The sequence below is a fragment of the Chiloscyllium punctatum genome, chromosome 45 (assembly GCF_047496795.1).
Source record: "Chiloscyllium punctatum isolate Juve2018m chromosome 45, sChiPun1.3, whole genome shotgun sequence".
NCBI lineage: Eukaryota > Metazoa > Chordata > Chondrichthyes > Orectolobiformes > Hemiscylliidae > Chiloscyllium > Chiloscyllium punctatum.
This window is the reverse complement of record NC_092783.1, coordinates 42,424,464-42,450,751: the sequence shown is the minus strand read 5'-3', so window position 1 is coordinate 42,450,751 and position 26,288 is coordinate 42,424,464. Positions and strand designations below refer to the sequence as shown.

The 26,288-nt window shown below is 37.8% G+C and overlaps 1 protein-coding gene across 2 annotated transcripts in view; it reads left to right on the top strand.

The window, feature by feature from the left end:
- The window catches only part of LOC140467315 (LHFPL tetraspan subfamily member 5 protein-like), a 177,977-nt gene that overhangs the window by 119,183 nt on the left and 32,506 nt on the right, over positions 1-26,288 (top strand). For both annotated transcript variants that reach the window (XM_072563596.1, XM_072563595.1), the window contains exon 2: positions 18,981-19,217. In XM_072563596.1, coding sequence (XP_072419697.1) covers positions 18,981-19,217 — 237 coding nt within the window. The remainder of the gene's footprint in view (positions 1-18,980; positions 19,218-26,288) is intronic.

The following is a 26,288-nucleotide window of genomic DNA, read 5'->3' as shown; positions in this document are numbered from 1 at the left end:
AGGAAGACACAGGGGTGCACAAACATCCACTCCCTCCACCACTGACGCTCAGTAGTAGCAATGTATACTATCCAGAAAGTGCACTACAAAAATTCACTAAAGATCCTTAGACAGCACATCACAAGGACACAATCACTTCCTTCCAGAAGGATAAGGCCTGCAGATACATGGTAACACCACCACCTGCAAAGCCACACAACATCCTGACTTGGAAACATATCGCCATTCCTTCACTGTCGTTAGGCCATATCCAAGAATTTCCTCCCTAAGGTTATTGTGGGTCAACCTAAAATAAGAAAGCAGCTCATCATCAGCTTTACAAGGGCAACTACAGATGGATAATAAATGCTGGCCAGCCAACAATGTCCACACTCCATGAATGAATGTTAAAAAAATGCAAAATCCAGGTCAATCAACCAGTGTTGCCACTGGATATCAAAGTCTGTACCCAAAATTGTTGCCCTCAAGATGAAATCAATAAGCAACAGGAAAAGAAACAGGGACAATTTTGCACTGTTTTGTGTTTCAGGCTGCGGTATTAAAAACTACCATAAAATGAATTCAGCACAATTTATAGATTGCATATACAGGGTTTGAGCTTCAAGCTGAAGGATATTATTGCTCATCTTTCACTTCTCAGAGGTTCTCTGTCAAATTTATATTGTAGCCTTCAAACCAGTATGATATCTATCCCACATTTTATTATAACACATTTCTTAAAGTTCTTAGAGTAACATGGAGAGAGTAAATTGATCTAAAGCAAGAATGCAACCAAAATATTATATTTAAAGAAACTTTTATTATGATTCCACAGATTATTTTTCATTCATGATTCAGTTTTGTTTCCTACTGTCCAATATTGCCAATTCTAATTTAGATCACATTTTATACGTGCATTCTTGCCTAAATGTAGGTAATGCAGAAATGCTGCTCATTTTTGATATCGCATAATTTCCAGTTAAAAATTAAAATAGAGATTAAAGTTTATGTAAACCATAATTGTGGTGCAACATTAAATGTTACCATATCAACAAACATTACCATACCAAATGACAGAGCAGCCTCGAGGTGCTGATTTGCCTTTTCCTGCTCCTACTTCTTTTGTCATTCCTGGATGTGGTGGAGTGTATTGCTAGTATTAACACTGGCACACACTGATTCAGAAGCTATAGAAAGGTTTATAGAACGTCACTAGATAATGCGAGAAATTGATGGCTAAAGTAACAGTTCATACTGTAATTTAGCATAAATTAATCCTTTTGAAATATTTGTTTATATATTAATGTATGAGAAAGGCATATCCTGAACCAAGGTTGATTGAGGGACAAAATGAAACCAAGAAAATAGAAGATTGCACCCAACTTTTCAATATTTGATAGGTATTTGGTGTAAACTATAAAGCTGCAGATAATCTGAGGTAACAAAAAGATATGATGGCCATTGGTTTGGTCTCACTGATACCACTGAAAATATGATCTTTGATTATTTTCTTTTTAACAGTTTATGTGTTAGATTCTAAATTACCTGAAAATCATAAAATAGCAGATTTTGTTAATAAGAATTTAATTTGAGTTTGGCAACTAAATGTATTCCACACTAGTGGAGCTCAATTGAATTGGGAATAGAAATGGGTAAAGAAACATCTAGTTGCAAATAGTATGCCTTTCCATGGGGCTATATATTTGTTCTTTCACTTTCCCAGTCATTCTTCTGCTTAGACATTTTTTGCAATAGCACACACAAGAAGTAACTCACAATACAAACACTGATGTCAACTCATATACTACCAATCTATGCTGATGTATACTGAAATCTAATTCTAAAATCTTGTGTCAAAAGTTTATAAAACAAAAAATTACATTTCGATAAGTGTGTAATTATCGAAATATGTTGGAAATATCATTGGCAACTAATGTACATTTTTGTAAAAATAATGTTACTCAGAAACATTACTTATAAATACATTTTTAAAGAAAGTTTCTAAGAAAATGTTGAAGTATGAAGTTTGAATTAGAGTGCTTTATGATTTACTGGCAGAAAGTGAGAAGCATGGAATCAAAATTAACACATAAACTGTTAAAAAAATCAAGGATCATACGGCCATCACGTACTTTTGTTCCCTCAGATTATCTGCAGCTTTATGGTTTACACCAATTATCACTCAAATATTGAAAGTAATTGTGCCTTCAAATTTTTGTGAACATTAGCGTCTCATTTTTGTCTGCTTTAAATTCCAGAGTTCCATCAGTACTGCACATATCTTACAAGATCAAGAAATAAAATCATTCTTATTCTATTTCAAAAGTAAGAAAACAAAAATATTCTGAATGAATCATTCTCTGACTAGTGAAAAATATTGCCTGATCAAATATATTATTTAATTGATAAAGGCAGAATTGTACTTGCGCATTTCAACTAAAAATAGCTGATTATCTATAGCTTTCAGATATCTTGAAAATTTGAATATATCCCATCATTATTTTTCACACATTCACGTAAGCAATGAATCGTGTCTGAACCATAATATCACCAAATTTCACAGACATGGCACCTTTGAATTACAAGGAGAAAGTGAGGACTGTAGATACTGGAGATCAGAGGTTTGATTGTAGGAGGTGGAAATTGTGGAAGATGATGTGTTGTATCCAGAGGTTGGTGGGATGCAAATTGAGGACCAGGGGAGTTCTGTCCTTGTTGAGATTGGAGGGAGCAGTTCAAGGGCAGAGATGCAGGAAGTGGAGATGCGCTGGAGGGCATTGTTGACCAAGTGGGAGGGGAAATCTCCGGAATATACACACTAATGAACCCCACAGCCTTGTGGCCAAACATTTCAACTCCCCCTCCCACTCTGCCAAGACATGCAAGTCCTGGGCCTCCTCCACCACTAAATCCAAGCCATCCAACGGCTGGAGGAACAATACCTCATCTTCCATCTTAAGACCCTCCAATCTCACAGGATCAATGTTGATTGCACCCGTTTCCTGATCTCCCCTCCCCCTATCTTATCCCAGATCCAACCCTCCTACTCGGCACCGCCCTCTTGACTTGTCCTACCTGTCCATCTTCCTTCTCACCTGGCTGCTTCACCCTCCACCTCCATCTACCTATCACATTTCCAGCTATCTTCCTCTCAGCCCCACCCCTCTCCCATTTATCACTCAGCTCCCATGGCACCCCACCCCCACACCAACATTCTTAATGAAGAGCTTATGCTTGAAACGCCGACTCTCCCACTCCTTGGATGCTGCCTGACTGGCTCTGCTTTTCCAGCACCACACTTTTTGATCTCTGAATTACAAGTCTATCACAGCTAACAGTCTGAGTAGCACAATTTTTGTCCTGCAATTTTTGCTTATCAGAGGTAAGGTAAACATAGAACATAGAAGATAGGAGCAGGAGGAGGCCATTGAGTCCTTTGAGCCTGGTCCACTATTCACCACAATCATGGCTGATCAACCAAGTAAACCCTGCTTTCTCCCCAAAACCTCTCATCCCATTCATCCCAAGTGCAATATCTAGCTGTCTCTTGAATAAATTCAATGCTTTGGCATCAACTAATTCCTGTGGAAATGAATTCCACAAGCTCACCCCTCTTTGGATGAGATATTTTCTCCTCATCCCTGTCCCAAATGGTCCACCCCAAATCCTCAGACTGTGACCTGCATTTATCCTGTCCAGTCCTGTTGAATTTTATACGTCTCTGAGATCCCCCCTCATTCATCTGAACTCCATCAAAAACAATCCTAACTTAGCCAATCTTTCATCATACACCAGTCCCACCATCCCTGGAATCAGCCTGGTAAACCTCCATTGCCCCCTCGAGAGAGAAAAAGCATCTTTCCTCAGAAAAGGAGATGAAAGCTACATACAATATTCCAGGTATGGCCTCACCAAGGCCCTGTATAACTGAAACCACACATCCCTGCTCCTGTACTCAAGACCTCTCCCAATGAAGGCCAACATACCATTTACCTTTTTTACTGCCTGCTGCACCTACATGCTTACCTTCAGCAACTGGTGCGCAAGGACACCCAGGTCCCACTGCACTCTCCTCTCTCCCAATTTACAGCCATTCAGGTAGTAAGCTACCTTCTTGGTTTTGGTTCAAAGGTGAATAAACTCACATTTATCCAAATTATACGGTATCTGCCATTGATTTGTCCACTCACCCAACTTGTCCAGATCATGCTGAAATATCTCTGCATCCTCATCACAGTTCACCCTCCCACCCAACTTGATATCATCTGCAAACTTTGAGATGTTACATTTTGTTCCTTTATGTAAATCATTAATATATATTGTGAATTTTCAGGGTCCCAACAGCAATCTCTGTGGTACCCCATGAGTTAGTAATTGCCAATTCAAAAAGGGCACATCAATTCCTACTCTTTATTTCCTCCCTGCCAACCAGTTTTCTATCCACCTCAATAAATGTCCCTCAGTCCCATGCAATTTAATCTTGCACAAAAATCTCTTATGTGGGATTTTGTCAAATGCTTTCTGCAGTCCAAATACACCAAATTGACTGGATCCCCCTTGTCAATTCTACTAGTTACACCTTCATAGAATCCAACAGATTTGTCAAGGATGATTTTCTCTTCATAAATCCATGATGACTCTGTCTAATCCTGCCCATAACTTCAATGAGAGATGAATAATAATAATTCAACACAATTCTTTTTATTTTTTCCTTACTGTAGTGATTAGGACAGGGTCAACCAGGTAGACCTCACAGAGTATGAGCTCCCTGATTGGGGCTGTTGACCTGGTCCAATCAGGGAGTCCTGGCTGTCAGATATAAACAGGATACATCAGGGGTTCTGTTCACTCTAGTGCTGATTCTGAGCTAATTGGGTCGGTGTCATGTGTACTATGCAGCTATAAATAAAGGGTGACTTGGTAATGGAATACCAGTCTCCACGGAGTTATTTCACTCACCATATTTGATATGTATGAAATATGAGCTGAATGAGGCCTTGTATCTCCTCAAGTCAGTTCTGTCCATTCAATAAAACCCTATTTCCATAAACATTGATCCCATCCAAAAAAACAAATTTAATATATGCCTTATAAATATTATATTGATATAATTATACTTAAAACAAATATCTCACCGACCTTAGGATATAAAAAATGGTGTTAGTGTTTATAAAACTAAAAGGCCAAAATAATTCACTGAATTCCAGATTTTTATCATGAAAAATCAATTCAACCTTTTTAAAAGAAAATTAATACTCTGATTCATCTGTAAATCCAAAATAACATTGGTTTTAAAAGCTTTGGTGCTAAGGACGAACCTGAAATTGCAATGATGCCAGGGAAGTTAAGACATTGCAACATTTCTGAGGACAAAGATATGAAAAATGACTTTCTTACCTCCCTCCACCCCCAAGAACCATACCTTTTGCTCTCAACTAATCTAACATTGTGGTCATAAATGAGGGATCTGATAAGACAATGATATATTGTGAGTCTATCGAGGAACGTGATTTGTAACATTAAGTTTAAGGATCCTCAGCATTTCATAACAAAATGTAATTTTGCGTTGCCCACAGTCATTTGGGTTGATGAACCAGACATCCTTGAATGTCCTCAGTTTCTCATGCAGAATACTTATATTCTCCGTATCGAGCCAGTTTCAGAATGATATCAACATTTCTCAGCCCATGAAGGGTGTTAAATGCTCACCAATGTAACCTTTCACAGTGCCACATATTACCTGAATTTTGTGTTCCTGTTCTTTAGCATTAATCAAAGCTAGCTGAAATCCTACCTTGCCTATAAATGCATTTTAAATGGTATCTGCAAAATTATTTTTTTTATAACTTGTATGAGACATATAACTAAAAACACGTCAATTTAGAATCTTATACTGAATCAGTCAAAACAGGATTCTAATACCTAAGGAAATTGGTAATAAATATTTTGAAGTGAGTGATGTATGATGGGTCAATTTGCAAGTATTAATGTAGTTTAATATTGAATACTATTCGGGAGATGCATACAGGCAAAACATAAAATGCTTAACTTTAGTGAGTGACTGCCAAATGAAATATTCTATTTTAAAATTGAACCTCCTCATTCCCTCTATCTTTTAGAAGACTTTTATTTAATCTGATGTCAGAGTTTTTGAACAATTAAAAGTATCTACATTAACTAAGACATAACCATCATCAAATTATCATCTTACTACAAAGGAGGTCATTCATATTTGTGTTCAGCTCTAATTTCTCCATGTAACTGAAGTTCCTGTCTCTAATCCCTTTTTTTTTAACCCCAGGACCTCTGTGTTTTCCGTGTGTAATACCCAGAATTGGATACAATATTCAGCTGAAATCATAACAACTATTTGTAAAATCTTTGTGTAATTTCATTGTTTTAATATTCTATTCTTATACAGCCTAGGATTGCAATTGCATTATCAGCTTGTCCTTTCACCAACAAATATTTATGTGTTAAAACTTAAGTATTTCTATTACTGCCCCTCTTTTAAAATTGTACCATTAAGTTTATATTTGCTTTCCACTATTCTCTTTTCAAAGTGTTAAATTTCATCACCACACATCTATTTATTTTTATTATATTTTATTTGTTATCTGTAAGCTCATGCTGGCTAGAACACACTTTTATTATTTATTTGAATAAAGAGCAAGTTTAAAACCAATAGGAATACTTTTAAAGGTCATAGTCCTGTCATGAAACACATACTGTCTATTGTATTTTGCCTTTGTAGTATCTGCACAGTGTTATTGAGTTAGTGGAAGGAAAGACTCGATAACACTGAGTAATGTTCAGAGTTGGGGAGCAACATTGCCAGTGAAACCAAAAAGAAAGCGTGTTAATAAATGTTAATTTAAGCAATACTACACTATTATAATATTAATCCTATATTTGACATCATTTACAATCTCAACTGTGACATTTAAAAGGCCAACCCAAACCAGAAATTTAGAGGAGATAAAGATTTCACTGAATTGAATGAGCAATGAATTCAAAATGGACATGGGCTTTGCCAAAGTTCAATGATGCACCCTTTGCATTGCTAGCTGCATTAATGAGTAGCTTTTAGATATTCTTCCTCTTAGTGCAAGAAGATAACAATTGCTCCAATGAAGGAGCCATGAATGGACGTGGCTGAGGATGTCAGTAGCATTTTGCCATTCTCCCGTATTCAATACAAGAACAGCTTTAAAAACTTAACCAGGTCAGAAAAGGCAAGAATATTTGCACCTTCATCTACATCATGTACATAAACCCTGCTCTCACGCTTGTTAACAAAGCCTGTTCTATATATCCAGTTATCGTAAATACATCTATAGTTCTGTGTACTGTTTTGAGCTCATTAGCCAATGAAAAATATACCTCCCTCAGAGAGAATGCAACAAATGGTTGCTAGACTCAGGATTGGAATTGAGGGGATGATTCTACATGGAGAAATTGAGTAAATTAAGAACATATTGTCTGAAACTTTGAAGAATGAGAGGTCATTTTACTTGAAACATAAAATAATTTAGACATTTGAAAAGGTAAATTCTGAGAGGATGCTTTCCCTGGCTTGGCAGTGTAGAACTAACAGTTACAGTCTTAGAATAATTTCAGCCATCTTGTTTCTCCTTAAATAAAACTACTAATAAGACTGCTGAGACTATACTGGGATAGTTAGAAGGGAAAACATCATTATATTGAATTTAAAATGTATAATTCTGTGATCACATAAGCAAATCTAATCTCATGTGAGGATTTGTGGTGAATCATTGCTTAAATGCCCTGTAATTCGCAGGTCAAGCTAACTATAAGCCTGCCTTTTAAAAGACTTGAGAGGATATGACTTTGTGGTCATTTATAACAAAAGCAACTTTCATTTATATAAGACCTTTAACATTGCAAAATGTGCCAATATAAGAGTCTACATACTTCTTAAACAAAGAATCCTTATACTCACTTGGTTTTGTAGTGATATTTTGTCCAGACTAAATTCCAAGAAGGCATGGATTCACTGAACTTTTCAAAGGGACTCATTTCAGACCATTTCAATATGAATGGACTTTTCTCCATTTCTTCATGAACTATAAGCCATGGTCAGTGAGGTGTACAATTGGAGATAGAGACCATCTTACCATAAATAGCTTATGCATTATTAGAGCACAGTAGCTACTACAGATTAGTGAAATTATTCATAAATTACAGTAATTTTAGGAGTCCAGTCCTTTTTGAAACCATGAAGAAAATGAAAAGGCATCAATGAATTTAAAGAACCCAGATGGAAGAAGCATTGAAGCTGAATTATTTGGAAAAGACAAGGTTCAAAAATATTTTTGCCCTGATTAGTGGTGTTGTGGCACATAATTGAAACTTGATTGGCAGTTGATGGATTTTTAATGAGCAAGTTTAAAATTACCATCCATTTTAAGGCAGAGGGTGTATTGAATGTCAATAATTTCAACCTTTTAAGATTGGGCAATAAAGTGACATTAGAAAATATGGAGAAAATTGATATGCTATAGCGGTTTTTAGTAATGTTGTGTTAAGGAAACACTATGAAAAATATGAGTTCTGAAAATTGAAGAGACAGCATTCTCCAGTGAGAATTACAGTACAGAAACTGAAGCAGAAAGAATTGATCACATGGAACAAAGATTAAGTAGCTCTGGATATGCTAGCTGAATGTCAAATCATATACCCTTGAAAACTATCAGCTCAAGAATAAAGGGAATTAAGAAGTTGGAGTTAAGGAAGAAAGCAACAGAATTAACAAACTAAAAAAAAGCAAGCGAGTTGTGATACAGTAGTGGTCTAGACTAGAGAATAAATGGCAAAAGTTTGTTCATCATCTAAGCCCTTTCTCTAACCATGAAGAAAATGAAGAGACAAAAATTTGAGTATGGAATAATAGGTAAATATTTAGAGGGATTAGAGACTGTTAACTTTAACCAATGCCAAAACGTTAAAGATCAGTATACAAATTTATTTATGGCAAAATATATTTTCTATGTTTCTCAACACAATGTACTGTCAATAGTATAACAGTATAGGCAGAATAGATTACTGCAAATGTTAGAATATCAATTTGTTTCAAATATTGTATCCTGTTTTAATTTTAAAGTGTTTAGAAAATTTGTATCACCAATTATTGAACAATACGACAGCAGAAAAAGCAATATTTTGACTTATGGCACAGGATACCAGCATGTAAAATGTGAACATGATCATAGTAAATTCTTCTTCCATTATTTATTTGAAGAGATATTGTGCCACCTTTTGCAGTGTCCCTCCCTCTGAGGGGGTACCTCCAGGTTGAACTCCCACTTGAGTACTTCTGACAAAGGAGACACTGACAAACAAGTTGCATATCAACATGTAAATCTTTCCAACATATGCCAAAGGCATGCTATTGCACAGAAAGCTCAAGAAGAGAAGTCCAAGCTTCTGTTTAAATTAGCACAGGGAAACAAAAGTTGGACAAGTGCATTGAACATTCATATAAAAGCATTGAGTCATAGAATTATACAACACAGAAACAGACTCTTTGATCCAACTCATCCATGTTGACCAGATAACCTGAACTGATCTAGTCCCATTTGCCAGATTTGGCCTATATCCTTCTAAACCCTTCCTATTCATGTACCGATCTAGAAGCCTTTTAACTGCCATAATTGTATCCATCTCCACCACTTTCTCTGGCAGCTCGTTCCATCCATGCACCACCCTCTGCCTGAAAACGTTGCCCCTCTAGTTTTGGACTCCCCTACTCTGGGAAAAAGACTTTGGCTATTCACCCTATCCATGCTCCTCATGATTTTATGAATCTCAACCAGCAATACTCCCGGGAAAATAGCCCCAGCCTATTCAGCCTCTCCTTATCGCTTAAACCCTCCAATCCCAGCAACATTCTTGTAAATATTTTCTGAATTCTTTCAGTTTTAACAACATTTTTCCTATAGCAAAGAGAACAGAAGTGAATGCAGTATTCTAACAGTGGCCTCACTAATGTTCTTTACAGCCACAACAGGATATCCTTATTCCTATACTCAAAGCACTGACCAATGAAGGCAAGCCTGCCTTCTTCACTACACTATCTACCTGCGACTCCATGTTCAAGCACCTGCACCCCATGTCTCTTTGTTCACCAACACTCCCAAAAGCCCTACCATTCAGTGTATATTGTCATTTCCTATAATTTCAAGGCTGAGATTAGAATCTTATGTCATTTGTGTTTGTAGCTCCTGAACGCTATCAGGTTGATTTAGGCAAAGGTAGACACTATATCTTGTCTGATCTGACTTTCCAATTACATCAGTACAAAGTAAAATCAGGCGGTTTTTTTGTACAATAACCAAGTTATCACTGTCTCTTTCCTAACAGTGCCAGAAGTTAAAATCAATTTAATGCTATTTTCAGCTCATCAATGAGTAAATAACTTTCTTTTTATTCATACACGGGATTAGGGTGTGTCACTAACAAGGCCAGTATTTATTGCCCATTCCTAATTGCCTAGAGGGCAGTTAAGAGCCAGCTACATTGCTGTGGGTCTGGATTCATATGTAGACCAGACCAGGTAAGGTCAGCAGATTTCTTCACTAAGGAACATTAGTTAAACAGATGGATTTCTCACCAACAATTAATTTATAGTCACCATTAGACTCTCAATTCCAATTTTTATTGAATCTAAATTCCACCACTTGCTGCGGCAGGATTCAAACCTGGGTCCCTAGGACATTACCTGGGTTTCTGAATTAACAGTCCAGCAATAATACCACTAGGCTTTTGCCTTACTTTTTAAACTAGTGCTGTTTTTTTTTAACAACAAAATAGAAATAGAAACAAAATTAATTGCAAAAGATCTAATCAAGATTCTGGACAACATTCGACCACAGCACAAGTTTCCTCTACTAAGCAGCTATTTAAAACTAAAGTGAATAGAATACAAGACTTAATATCACCTTTAATATCACCACAGCAATGGTGATTATTAGGGTGAAAACTTTGCCTTATAGCCAGACCTAGCAATTCCAGCAATACTGTAGCTGCAAGTCTTGGCGACAACTGTAATCATTGTGTGAGATCAGCCTCCACTGAATTTTCATTTGAGAGAATTATTCCAAACTGAAATTGGCATCAGTTATAGAAATGCCTTGTTAAAATAAATTGGCTTGCATCAACTTAGTTAGAGAGCAAATTCAGTGAAAGTAGTTGCTCTTGATGTTTTGCAGCTTGCAATAAAAAAGTGTAAGTCATTGTGGGTTTGGATGAAAAATATAGTAATTGTTCACTGTGGTTTATAAGTGGCACATAAACACTAATGCTCACCTTTTCAGATGGTGATTTCAAAGCCCTGCTTAGAGAAGAACATTGAGTCAGTGTCAAGGTTCAGACACTCTGGCTTTGTCTTTGTACTGTTGTGTCACATTAGATTGAGTCTGTGTACTCTGTTGGCCCATACCTGTGTTCTGTAGTTTGTTTTACCCCAGTCTCGCTCTGTGCTCAGCTTAAATCTCCATTGACTAAATTGAAAAAGATTAATTTGGGAAGTTAAGCATTTGTCAAAAATTAAATAAACTCCAATGAGGAGAAACTTCTTCACCCAGAGAATGGTGGGTGTGTGGAATGCTCTGCCCCAGAAGGCAGTGGAGGCCCAGTCTCTGGATTCGTTTTAGAAAGAGTTGGATAGAGCTCTCAAGGATAGTGGAATCAAGGGTTATGGAGATAAGGCAGGAACAGGATACTGATTGAGGATGATCAGCCATGATCATAATGAATGGTGGTACAGGCTCGAACTGCAGAATGGCCTACTCCTGCGTCCATTGTCTATAGAATAGCATGATAAAAATGCTCAAATAAATGATCCACTCATTTTATGTGTTACTGAAATGGAAATATTAGATAAGTGGGAATCGGCCTTTTTTTATTCATGTATCAAATAAATCTCATATTACAGACTCTTTTATTTTCATTGAATTCCATGGATCACCATTTATAATTCTAATTATTGTCACTGAAAAAGTTAAACAGGAACACCTTGATGTTTTTGAAACAATGCCAGCAGCAAGCTCAGTGAAGTTTATCAAATGAAGAATATATTTCAAAGGGTCAATTAATAAAAACCTATCAGTTTCATCAAACAACTCACATGACCATGAAGCATTCAAAATTAATCAGGTCCAGGAAAGCTTCTCTCAAAAAGCTCATCATTACGACCTTGTTGTTTCATAAGGGTGTCATATCATTAATTGGGAAATAGGATCAAACTCTATTACATAGATTTCTCTGGTGCTTAGAGCTAAGTAACTGTTGTCTGAAAAGGTTAATGAATGCTTTTTTACTCTTGTGGAGGGTTGATAATCATTCCTTATTACATGCTATTTGCCCTCATGTCTCTGAATATTTGAGTGCCTTTTATTTTGTGAACATTGATTTCCTTCCCATCAATGGCAGATAAAAAAATAGCCTGGGAAAAGGAATGGCTTGTTTGACAAGCAGAACATTGGATCACTGATAAGTATGGAAAGGCTGAACATTATTCCAAATGACTGATGTAAAATAGTTACACCACTTGGACTTACAGTAATAAATAAATAAGTTGATCTGATTCCAATATTAATATGATGTGGACAACACTTGATAAATACTTTGATTTGTGGTATGGTTTAAGTCCCAATCTACAAATATGCTCTCTGCTACAATTTGCCTAAATACTTTCAATATAGATGGAAAATAAGGAACAATGGAGAGAGGAAGAACAAAGAATCAAAATGTGGAATGTTTTACAGCTCTTTCATAGAATCCCTACAGAGTGGAAACCAGCCATCCAGTTCACACCGACTCTCTAAAGAACACCCCACCCTATCCCTGCATTTCCCTAGACACAGTGGGCAATTTAGCATGGCCAATCCACCTAGCCTGCACATCTTTGGACAGAAAACAGAGCTCCCAGAGGAAGCACACACAGATGTGGGGAGAATATGCAAACTTCACACAGTCACCTGGGCTGGAATTGAACCCAGGTCCCTAAAGCTGTGAGGTAGCAATGCTAATGACTGAGCCACTGTGCCACCAGGTTAAGATGCCTATGATGGTGTGTTCAGATCATGTATGCTGTCCCAGTGAACTTGTCCATTCATTCTCTTGGGAATATAGCGCCTGTAACTTGCTTTCCGACCCGTGATAACACTATTTCCCCCTTTTTTAAAATAAATCCATTTAATTTAAATTTCGAGGATTGCTGAAAAACATGCATTATGTTGAAGCTTTTTGTCTTGCATTGTTGTTGGTCTGGAGTCACTTATAGACCAGTCCTGGTAAGGACGACAGATTTCTTCACTAAGGGACATTAGTGAGCCAGATGGGTCTATCCCCAACAACAAATTTATAGTCATCATTAGACTCTCAATTCCAATTTTTATTGAATCTCAATTCCACCACCTGCTGCAGCAGGATTCAAACCTGGGTCATAGAGTCATAGAGACGTAGAGCACAAAAACAGACCCTTCAGTCCAACTCGTCCATGCCGATCAGATATCCCAACCCAATCTAGTCCCACCTGCCAGCACCCAGCTCATATCCCTCCAAACCCTTCCTGTCCCTAGGACATTACCTGGGTTTCTGGATTAACTTCTCCAAAGTTTAAAGACAGTCAGTGACTTTGTGGATTATAGTTAATGTGAAGGTCTTGAGAAGGTCCATCTTAATTTCTGGCCTGAAGAAGCAGGAGAATTTGCACAGTTCATCTTGCAATGTTAGTTGTAACAACACCAAATAATGATTAACTTTAAATGCATGGACCAAATCAGAATTCAAGACATCTTATCCTTGTGGAATAAAGTAACATAGAACTAAAGTAGGATAACATAAAATGTAATTCAATTCCCAAAATTGCAACAACTTATTCCCCTATTTTTTGATCATTATTTCACATTATAGACACCTCAGGACCTTAATTATTAAGTATTGTTACATCTCCTCAGGCTGAATGTGACAACGACTCTTTTTTAATAAATCATTTTACAAACGTATTCACCAGTCGTGTATCCCACATGTTTCCCAGGCTTTGTAGTATTCAACTTCTTATGAACAAATAATTATTCACAAAGTGTGAAAAGACTGTAAAATCTCTTTCTGTCTCCTAGATAGTTCAATGTGTAGACCTTTTGCAATCAGTAAAACTGTTACTCACCAATAGAGGGAAAATACCGAGAATTACCAAAACAAAATGCAGTGAATTTAGGAAGTTTGCGTTACAAGGGCAGGCTGAGCAGATAACAAGTTGGAGGGATATGGGCCGGGTGCTGGCAGGTAGGACTAGATTGGCTTGGGATATCTGGTCAGCATGGACGGGTTGGACTGAAGAGTCTGTTTCCATACTGTACATCTCTATGATTCTATGACTATAATTGGAGGATTGCAAGAGTCCTGTAAAATTTAACAGTAGGACCTTGTTCTCATTTATTTCCTCCTGTTTCTGATCCAAACAGATACACAAATCAGTAAGGAATCATGTTAGAAACTCAGTGATGGAAGGTGAAAACTGAGAAAGGTGCCAAGAATCAGAAAGACCAGCACTCAGTGGGAAGTAAAGATGGGGGTGGGGGGAGGTGGGGGGGGGTGAGTAGGAGATGGAAGGCCAAATCACAGGTCAGGCACCTATAAGATTTCAGCTTAGTGGAGTGGTGGAGAAGTTAGTAATTGGGGTTGGAGGTCACCAACCTCCCTACTGTTGTATCAGCGGAAGGAAGTCTGAATGTTTGTTTGCAAACTTGGAAGGAGACAACCTTCCCCATTTGCCTAAAGAAGTGATACTTATTCTTATAAATTTATAGCTTAGGGCTAATTGTTTATAGAAGGCTGAGTTAAAGTAATTATTTAAACTAGCTGGCCTTTTCAAATGTTGGTTTACACCCTTATGCATATTACATTTTAAGAGAGCTATTAAATTAATTTTCTGTGGTTGTAATATTACAGGGCTTCTTGGTAATATCAGACAAAGGTGAAAACAGGAATATTCAATTACTTGTGCAGCTGGATGAGAAGAACATGCAAGATCATTTCACAGTTCAGTGCTTTCAAAGCACAAGCATAAGAAATTTTAAATGTGGGATTGCATTTACGTTATTAAGATCCAATTTTGACCCAGTCCAGCCAACGTAAACAGCCCTGGATGGGCAGTTAAAAACTGCGGCAATGATTCAACCTATCCAATCTTGTTGTTTTCTTGTGGGATGTAAATTTAACTTCCCATTCAGAGGCAGTAGATGATTAAGATTTGAATACGTTAATCTATGATCCCAACTCAAGCTACTGTGTTGTTGGCTGCTGTTAGGACATGGTATTTTCCAACATCACCATCTCTGGTACCTTCTGGTAGTTGCTGTATCTATATGTTGGGTGAGGGCTGTCTGAGATAGTTCACTGCAACCAATCCTGTTTTGTCTTCATTATGTTTTGGGTATATCCATTAGCTAGTGGAAGAGGATACACCATTATCGAGGAGCTATGAAAGTGGCACTTTTCTCGGAGAGCAAGGAGGATTATTGCTTGATAGTAACAGTGAGGCCCCTTTCGGTCATGGCTGACCGTGGGTTGCACCCTCGTTGTTCCAGCTTTCTGCTTCCCTGTTGCTTGCAAATGAAGAGACTGATACTGGAGTAACAGTCCTGGTCACAGAGGTCACATCTGTATGTGGTCGTTGATGTACTAGAATTGCTGCACTTCTTCCTGTGTGCCTGCTTCCTATGCCCTGTTTTGAGGTGTCCCAGGGCTCCAGAATGATATCAAGCATCTTCATGTCCCTCATGCAAACATCCTTGCAGCGCAGCTGGGGACACCCAATGGTCTCTTCCTGGATGCGAACTCTGCATAGCGGATATCCTTTGGAATGCGGCCATCCTCCATGTGGTGGACGTGGCCCAGCCAGCGCAATCTCTGCTGCCTGGGAAGGCCAGCGTGAGATAGGACTAGTGTGTTGGACGCTCTGTCTTGCCAGGATATGCCCAGGATACAGCAGATACTTCTTAAGTGGAAGGTGTTCAGACTTCTCTCCTGTAAAGCATATGTAGTCCATGTTTCACTGACATACAGCAGTGTGCTTATTCGCAGACTGACATTTTTGTCTTCACTGTCAGCTTGGGATTTGTCCATACTCAAGTCGTGAGGTGAGCAAGAGTTGAGGCTGCTTTCCCGATCCTCTTGTCGATCTCTGTGTCCAGGGAGAGGTTGTCAGTGATGGTAGAACCAAGGTATATAAACTGATGGACAATATTGAGTTCGTAGTCATCGATGGTGATGATGGCAGTGTCTCTGTGTCATGTCCCAGGACGTTCGTCTTCTTCAGACTGATAGTCAGTCTGAAATCCTTGCAGGCATGGGAGAGGCGATCTGACAGTGACTGGAGTTCCTGCTGAGTGTATGTTGCAGCTGCAGTGTCATCGGCAAACAGCATGTCCCTGGTGAGTGCCGCATGTACTTTTGTCTTGGCTCTGAAGCTGGCCACGTTGAAGACTCTACCATCTGTTCTAGCGCGCAGGTAAATCCCCTCTGTTGCAGTGCCACAGGCATGTTTCAGGAGCACAACAAAACAAAATCCCAAAGCATGTGGGAGCGAGGATGCAGCCTTGTTTGACACCGCTGCAGATGTCAAGGGCTTAGAAGAGCTGCTGTTGAACTGCATTGTCCCCTGCATGTTACTGTGGAAGGGTTCTATCATGCTCAGCAGCCGATCTTCAGAAGAACATTGAAATATCAGGAAGGTATCAAAAAAAAACAAACGTACGCCTCCTTTTGCCATCCTGTCACAGCCTCTGGAGCCTGATCAAGCTGAAAACATGCCTTTCTGGAGAAAGTTTCAAACAGTAGGGGGTGGTCAGTAGACCTGTATAGATTATTTCCAGCTTCCACATGCATGACTTGAGTTGGTGAAGTCCGATCTATGATTTAAACTGATCTGGCTTGTTATCAGCCAACTCAGCAAATGTATTAAATTGAATTTGAGATTTTGGGGGTTTATGATGTCAAGTACTGTCTAACACTGGGTGGTTGTTTTACCCCCTCATATTATATTATACTATAATGCAGCAAGACTTCAATGTGACAAGTTTCGCTCAGGTCAAAAATTGAGATATATAGGTTAATGCTTATTTTTGACAGTTACTGCACCAAAGCACTGATATAGTGTTTATCATAGCCAGAGAATTGTATAGCAATAAATACAACTCCATTACAAGTCAGTCATAATTATTTGGATCTTAGGGAGCTAATCCAGACGTATCTGCTCACTCCTAAAGCAGAACTCCAATCTCCACCCAGACATCAGTTGAAAGGGTTATGAAACCAATGTAGCATGAATATTAGAGGAGAAAGTGAGGACTGCAGATGCTGGAGATCAGAGCTGAAAATGTGTTGCTGGAAAAGCGCAGCAGGTCAGGCAGCATCCAAGGAACAGGAGAATTGACGTTTCGGGCAAATTACCCTTCTTAGAATCATTACCTTCTACAAACAGGTGAATAGTGCAGTGGCTCAGTGGTTAGCTCTGCTAACATTGCCATGGACCCAGGTTCAATTCCACCCTGTCTGTGAGGAATTTGTAAATTTTTTTTCCTGTAGCTGTGTGTATTCCCTCCAGGTGCTCCAGTTAATTCCCAAAATTCAAAGATGTGCCGGTTAGGTAGATTGGCCATGCTAAATTGCCCATAATGTCCAAGAATGTGTAGGTTATGTGGTTTAGCAATGGGAAATACAGGGACTGGGTGGGTCAGGATGTGATGCTCTTCAGAGGGCTGAATGGCCTGCTTCCAAACTGTAGGGATTCTACGAGGACTAAATTACAAATTCTTGCTCTGCAACGTTCTTTATTTTCCCAAAATGTGCCATATAATTTTAAGGACAATCAGCTCCCTGAATGTGGCCTAGGATGCTGCTTTCCATTGAGTTCACCATTGTACTTGGCAGGCAAGGCTGGGTTTTCAAAATGTCATGGTGCTGTCATAAACCCAATTTTGCATTACATTTTACATCTCAACCACTGAATAATGTGGTTTCTCCTAAATTGCTGCTTGGATTTCTTAATGACCAGAAAATATGACTTCTAGTATGCATGACCTCCAGTTTGAACTTCCTCAAAAGTGCAAATATTATCTACACTAATCAAATGTCTTCAGAATTTTAAAGACACCTATCATGTCTTTTCTAATCACCCAAACTTATACATCCTTACCAGATTGTTATAACTTCCCAGTTCTGGTATTAGCCTTGTAAATGTTTTTACATTTTCTCTGGCACTTTCATTTTATTTAATATTGACATCAGAAATATTCACAGTCCTCCAAATGTGGCTTAACCAAGGCTCCATAGAAATTTAGTGTAATTTTGCTCCCTTTCAATTTTATCTCCCTAAAAGTGAATACTATTGCTCTGCTAGCAGCTTTGTGAACATGTTATTAGTTTTAATGATTATCTCACTGAACGTATATGTAGGTTCTTTGGCAGACATGAAATCTGGTATAAGCAGCAGTATCAGCAATGGGATTTTGGGGAGATTTCTATAATCTCCTTTCAGAACTTTGCTTCTGGATATAATGAGTAATATTACTAAGCTAGCATATAAAATAAACTAGTATACTGCTTAAACTTTAATAGAAATATTGAATTCTGTTTTTGGAAATATTATATTTTCTGTCCCTCACTCTTTTAATATTTCTGTCCTTTATGATTTCCATATCGCTTTCATAGATTCAAGAAAGTGAAAATTGCAAGAATGTTCCAATCATGTTATTAAAGGGTTAATTGTTTCAATGCTAACAGTAAATGGCTTCACAAGATGCCTTTCAGAAAAATCAAACATACTGAAATATATTGACGTCGGTGTTACAAATGACTTGGATTTCTGTAATATGTCAACTATGTTAAGTATTATGCTATCACTGTATAGATTAGCATATTTTCCTATTGCATATTGCAAAAAAAATGTGTAACGAAGGTTATTTTCCCTTCAGCTACTGGCCTGATAATGGGATGCATGATTTACCCCGATGGCTGGGATTCAGATGCTGTCAAACAAATGTGTGGGGACAAAACTGACAAGTACACTTTGGGAGCATGTTCTGTTCGCTGGGCTTACATCTTGGCAATAATTGGGATCCTGGATGCTCTCATTTTGTCCTTCTTGGCCTTTGTGCTTGGCAACAGGCAGGACAGCCTTCTTCCTGAGGACTTCAAGGTAGAAAACAAAGGTAAGTGATTCTGTGCATTTTGTACTCACAAATCCAATTGAAACTCAGCAAAATCCTACGTTCTCACAAAAGATTATCTCTTCAAACAAATTAAGTTGCCAATAATTGAGGATTCTGTCATGAGACAAGTCATTAGCAACAGAATATTCTGGATTATTTTAAATAAGATTTTCAAGTCTGATAGATTTTAATTTATATTTGCATTTCTGTAGCTCAGTTCTGACATTAGTTGAGTTCAAATGCAATATTTATATTTTCCCCCCTCTGCTAAACAATAATTTCCAATGACTTACCGAAGATTTTGTCACAAATCACTGGCCATCCTAGATATCTAAATATCTGTATCTTAGAATGACCAACACACTTTTCACATTCCTTGTTCCATTAAACAGCTCCAATTGAGGTCCAAGAAATGGTTGGATACTTGTCGGCCCTTTTAGTCTGTGCATCTGAAATTGTTCAATTTGATCCATTTTACAAACCAAGAAGATTCATGAAGGAAATAAGCGCCCTAGCTGAAAAATAAATGATAAGGACCATGCCTGTCATTGGGCTGAATGTAATTGTTAGGGAAGTCAGTGAAGTACCCCAATACATGTCTCACAGCCTGTATTCAGTAATGTGGCCTGTGAGGGAACTACTAAATATATGATTAGATTAGGCAGGAAAGCCAGCGTATATAAGTTTCAATCCATATTAAATATACTTTTATAACTCAGTCAACTTGATTTGCTTGGACACTAAATCAAAACTTGGCTGTCATTCCACTCCTTTGACATTCAGAAAATGATTCCATGTCTAATGGCATCTAGATTAAATTTGGAACTCTGGCATATAATATCCACTGTCATTGTACTGCTTATTAGAGCTAAACACTGGGGAAAAGTGAAGGGAGCTTTAACCGAGAACAGTACATTTGATTGAAGGATGGGAATTCAGTCAGTCATACTGCTTTCAAATTATACTATGATTGCAAGTTCTTTTTTTTTTCAAAAAATGCTTTAAAGGTTTGAGAATAAATGGTTGTCTTTTAATGTGTCAGTGCTGTCATCATGTGAGCCAAAGACAGCAGAACCAAATGAAAGCTCTGACAATGCTTCTTGTAGCTGCTATTAATCTTTACAGGTAATGAGGTAAAAGAATTGTAAAGTAAAAGCTACTGGTTATTAAAATCTTTATCTTACACGTGCCTTAATACTGAACTACTTTATAATAGAGTTCTACATCGGTTACTCAAAAATTGTGACAATGTCTGACCAAGAGGAAGTCAATGTGCACTTCCATATGCACTTGAATGTTTCTTCAAATTGTTTTCCCAAACTGATGTCCAAACACAATGATATCGCTACAGGTTAAGATCAAATCTGAAAGATATGTAACTGCTTATCCCGACAAAATTAGCATCCTAGAAGGTTATGTCATGCGAGATAACAATGCAATTGCAGCCAAATCGAATAATCTGTTGACAATCTCTCCTGTTAATGTTATTGGTATACACTATCATTCAAAATGTTTTCAGCAGCTAGAAAAGTTTTATTGTGTACAGTCATGATATTGCATACAGTTCTAGTCACCACACTACCAGAATAACGTAAATGCTTTGGAGAGAGTACAGAAAAGGTTTATCAGGATGTTGGCTGGTATAGGGGATCTTAGCCATGAAGAAATGTTGGATAGACTGGGTTTGTTTTCACTGGAACGCAGGAGGTTGAGGGGCGACCTGATAGAAATTTATAATATGGTGAATAGCATGGATAGAGTGGAAAGTATGGGGCTTTTTCCCAGGGTGAGGGGTCAATAACTAGGAAACAGGTTCAAGGTGCACGTGGTCAGGCAGGGGGGTTTAAAAGAGATGTGCAAAGCAGGTTTCTAACACAAAGTGCAGTGAGTGCCTGGTGAGTGCAATGCCAGAGGAGATGGTGGAAGCAGACACAATAGCAGCTTTCAAGAAGCACCTAGATGAGTATATGAATAGGAAGGAAATAGATGGATATGGATCCTGTAAATGAAGACAGTTTTAGAACGGTTGGGTAAAACATGTCGGCACAGTCTTGGAGGGCCAAAGGGTCTGTTCTATTGCTGTATTTTTCTTTGTTCTTTGTTTTGTATTGTTGTTGAGACACAAACTGCTACATCAAAGCATGAGTTTGATGCTCACCTTCCCTTCAAGACTCACAACCATCGGCTAACATATGTTGGGCTCAATTTTAACTACAGGACAGGAAACAATAAGGTAAGCAAATGCCTGTCCAGGAATGACAGCAAGCAGGTTGCTGGTATTAATGATCAGGAATCAATCAGAAGTTTTGTGTCAATTGACCAGTATGATTGGCTCAGGAAAGAGCAAGAAAGGGAGGAGGAAATAATAAATCTCCTGCAATTTAATATTGCAGTTGGCCAGGTCAAACAGGTAATAAGTCGGTAAATCATACACTACATTCTCCAAACACTGACTGAAGCTAGGAAAGTGGAGTTAAAATCAAGGCCAATGGTAACCTTGCACATTCAAAAACACAAAAATCAGAAAGACCTCAAACTGAGAAAAAGTAAGTTATGTAAGCTTATGAAACTGCCTCCATTTTAAATGGTGTTTCAAAGTATGAATAAATATATTACAATGGAGGTAAGAATATTTTGAAAATTTTATTTGTTCTATCAATGCCAATAGTTGTCTGCTAAGCTCTAAAGAACTTTCCAAACTCCACATTAATTTGACCTTTCCAGTTGATTTTGCTACAAAGGGCAACTGTGATAGACAGACTAGAGGTTAACAAGTAACTCTCAAAGGACTGAGATTGCAATCTTGCTTTTATTGTTGTGGTTACATTTGATAGGTCAGAAATGGACTGTCAAATTATAAAATTTTCAGGGTGAGAACTTACTAATTGAAATATCTGTCCATTATTCATTCTACTGACAAACAACAGCTGGATTATCTCATACAGATGAAAGAGGAGACTGATAAAGACTATCTGACTTAAAAAATACTCCAACAGATTTATAATGGCTTATCATTTACTTAGTCAAGGGTGTGGTGATCCACTATATATTGGTAAAATGTTATTTTGCTTCTGTATAGTCTCAGCCAAGCAGAGCCAAACAACAACCATCCATTCCCTATCGACAAGGTATGAAAATCTAATTTTGCCTCCTGGCAGCTTGCATAGAGCACAGTCATCTGGAACTTAATAGAGGAAGTTAATGGAATGCTATGTGGCACAGGGAAAATGTGGCAAGGAGAAGGAAGAATTAAAATACTAATAATAGTAGGAAGTAGCAACGTGTACTTAAAAGTTAATTTTTGAAGCTTTATAGTGATCCTTTATTGTTCATAGATGAAAGCCTCAAGATGAAACTAACATGACCTGAATATTCAAAAGGGGATAGCTGTAATGTGGGAATGGTCAGGAATGCAAATAAGATGAAAATAGAAGAACAAATTGAAATGTATGCTTAGAATATTCAATGATTAGAGATAACAAGTAATTAGACATTGTACTGAGCTCTCAATGAGTTGCCACAGAAGGTAGATTCTTATTATTCAGAAGATGCACGGTTTAACAATAGACACATATAAATTTCATCATTTTTTCAACTGCTGACAGTTTTTTACGCAGAACCTATTTCATGTGATGATACAAGTAATGTTGGAGAAATGCACTGGCTGTCCCTAGTCCCACTACTGATGACATGTATCTTAACAACTCAGTTACCAATACGGATAATTATGCACTTTCTAAGTTCAGAATGAAATGATTCATTAACCAAGTTTCCTTAATAAGGATCTATTAATTTATTATAAAACAAGAGTTACTCAGCAAAGATGCAAAGCTGGTTAACACAGTTAAAACTATGAATGTAAATACGTACACATGACCTGCATACATGACACATACACACACAACACATGTGCACATATGACAAAATGGCTAGTAATTAAGATAAAACAAAGAACTGCAGATGCTGGACATCTGAAAGAAATCCAGAAATTGCTGGAGAAATTCAGCTGAACTGGCAGCATCTGTGGAGAGAAAGCAGAGTTAATGTTTCGAGTCTTGAGAACTGGTAGTGGCTAGGAAAAGGTGTTATAAATGCTGAAGGTGGGGTGAGATGTAAAGGAGTCAGTGATATGTGCAGATGGAGTCCAGAGGGAAAGAGAGACAGATAAAAGGATTGGATAATGATGAATCAGGGAGAAAGAAAAATTGCTAATGGGGTTCAAAAGTAGGTGAAAGTGGGTTGACTGTGCTACATAGCAGCCCCTGTGATGGTAGGACCTGGAATGTGGGAGTAGGTAAGAGCATGAAGAAGATGTTCAGGACCTAACATTAGTGAACTCGATATTGAGGTCTGAAAGGGGCAGGCTCCCCAAGTGAAAAATTAGATGCTGATCTTCCAGCTTGTATTGAGCTACACCCAGGACAACTTGCCTGAGACAGCAATGTCGGCCAAGGAATATGGTGGCGTGTTGAAATAGCAGGCAACTAGAAGCTTTGGATAATGTTTGCAGATAGCACATAGTTGTTCCACAAAGTAGCCCAAGAAATAGTCTGTGATTCATTTCCCTAATGTAGAGGAGACCATACTAAGAACAGTGAATACAGTAGAATGGGTTGAATTAATAGAGGTAAATCACTACTTCACCTGGAAGGTGTGTCTGGAACCTTGGATAGTGAGGAAGGAGGAACTAAATGGGCATTTGCTACACCTGTGATTGTCTGGGAAGGTGCTGTGGGAGTGTGGGGAGACTTTGGAAGTGAAGGAGGCGTATATAAGGGTGTCCTGGAGGGAACAGTCCCTGAGGAATGCTAACAAGGAAAGGGAAGGAAATATGTGTCTGATGGTGGCATACTGCTGGAGATGGTAGAAATAGCAACTTATGATCCTTTGGATGTGGATGCTGGTGGGGTGAAAAGTGAAGACTGGGGGTACCCCACAATGTTGTGGGAAGAAAGAGCAGAAATGGATTGAACATGGCTGTCAGCCACGGTGTTGGGATATCCTTGGTTAAGGGATAAAGTCGACATTTCTGAGGCCCCAGTTGCAGAAGTTAGCATCATCAGAACAAATAGTGATGGAGACAGAGGAGCTGGGAGAATGGAATGGAGTCTTTACAGGGAACAGGGTGTGAGGAAATAGTCCAGGTAACTGTGAGAGTCAGTGAGTTTGATAGATTTCAAAGAGAAAATAATAAGAGTATGAAATGTTTAGGATGGCTTTCAGATGCCCCACATGGGAGTCAGGCAGTTCTGTCTGGGACCTTTGCAGATGCAGTTCAGTCAGGAATTGACAAGAACTCTTTCAGATGTTTTATTGGATATCCAGATCAGGATTTCAGTTCTCATATTGAACTCAAACAAAAAAGGTTTCTCAGAAAGGTAGAGACTTTCTCTCAGTAGCTTGTGACCCAACTGAAATCCAAATATATAATCTCCAAATAACTTGATTCCTGACATCCGCAAACTCTTTGTCAGGTGATTCCACTAAATGAGCCCAAGAAATTAGTTTTAAGAATTATGACTTTCAAAAAGTGCCTTTCCATAAAAAAAAGTTGCATTTTCATGACATGTTCAAAAAAAAACAAGGTTCAAGCATCTAAATACACAACTGTGCACAAGTTGAGACAGTGTAGAAGTTTGATATAGTTCTTATGGCTAGAGCGTTCAAAAGGTATGGAGAGAAAACAGGAATAAGGTACAGAGTTGGATGATTAGCCATGATCATACTCAAAGGCGGAACAGGCTCAAAGGGCTGTTGGCCTACTCCTGTTCCTATTTACGATGTTTCTATGAGGCATTTTTGTCAAATTTGCTGTGTTTATTTTTCTTATATTAAAGGATATAAACAACCAATCTTAAAATTAGGCCATATATACTAGAGTTTCAGTGTTTCTAAATTGGTGAACTAATGTAAGACATTCTAGAATTACACTTTACACTTTGTAAAAGAACACCTCAAGAAATAGATGCACCTTTGCCTTCTGTATCAGATTTGTAGAACAATAAATATGACAGTAGGTATCCATCTGATTTATATGAGAGCAAGGCAGCACTTCTTCCTTAGAATGTGATAAATTATATTTCAAGTACCATATAATATCTAACTTTTGCAATTTTTAGTTGTTGAATAAATATTAAAATGGATCTGGATGTTTTTCACAGTTGTGGACTGGAAACCATATTAATGTAAAGTCATTGCATTTAATTACTTATAGATACATGACTCAGCAGGACTCCATTTATGATGCAGGGAGGTAGTGGTGTCACTAAGTTCATAATCCATTACACCAGGCTACTGTTCTGGGATATGCAGCAGATGGTGAAATTTGAATTCAAAAATAAAGAAATATGGAAGAAAAAGCTAGTCAAATGGTAACCAATAATTAGTCATACTGACAAATATTTTTTCATGTATTAATTATAGCTATATCAAATGTTATTCTAAGACCTAGTTGGTTCTATTGGAGCACTGATGCACAGCATTATAAAAACACAAGTTTGATCCTTTAGCTCCTATTCCTATTAAATTTATGGAAGAAAACACTAACAAATGCATCTCATAGCTGGCTAGGAAAATTAGAAGTCTATTCATTACCATGTCTGCTTGCCATCTGCACTTGTTGTGAATGCTCAGCATTGAAGGAAGCCATTTGTTTACCCTTATATGGAAATCATGTCCATTTAAGGTTAGTGCCTGTAGGCATACTGCAAGCAGGAAAATGCTGATCATGCAAAAGTCATCAATTTCAAAATGTTGGCTGCAGGGCTGTTTCTGCAAAATGAAAACCTGGTTTTGAATGAAAAGTTTTAAAAATTGTTTTCTTTCATCTCATTTATTGAAAAACTACAAATCCAATGGAAAATCCTTATGCTGACTACAATTTTGCACTTAATATACTACCAGTAAAATTTTAATTCAGCATCATTAATGATATATGAACATACCAGCTCACAATGCTGCCACCATTCTCTTTAATTGCAGGGATCTACAAGCCCCACTTAGTCTAACATGGTAAAAGAAAAATACTTTGCTTTAACTGGAAGAACCTCTTCTCATTGATATTTTATCATG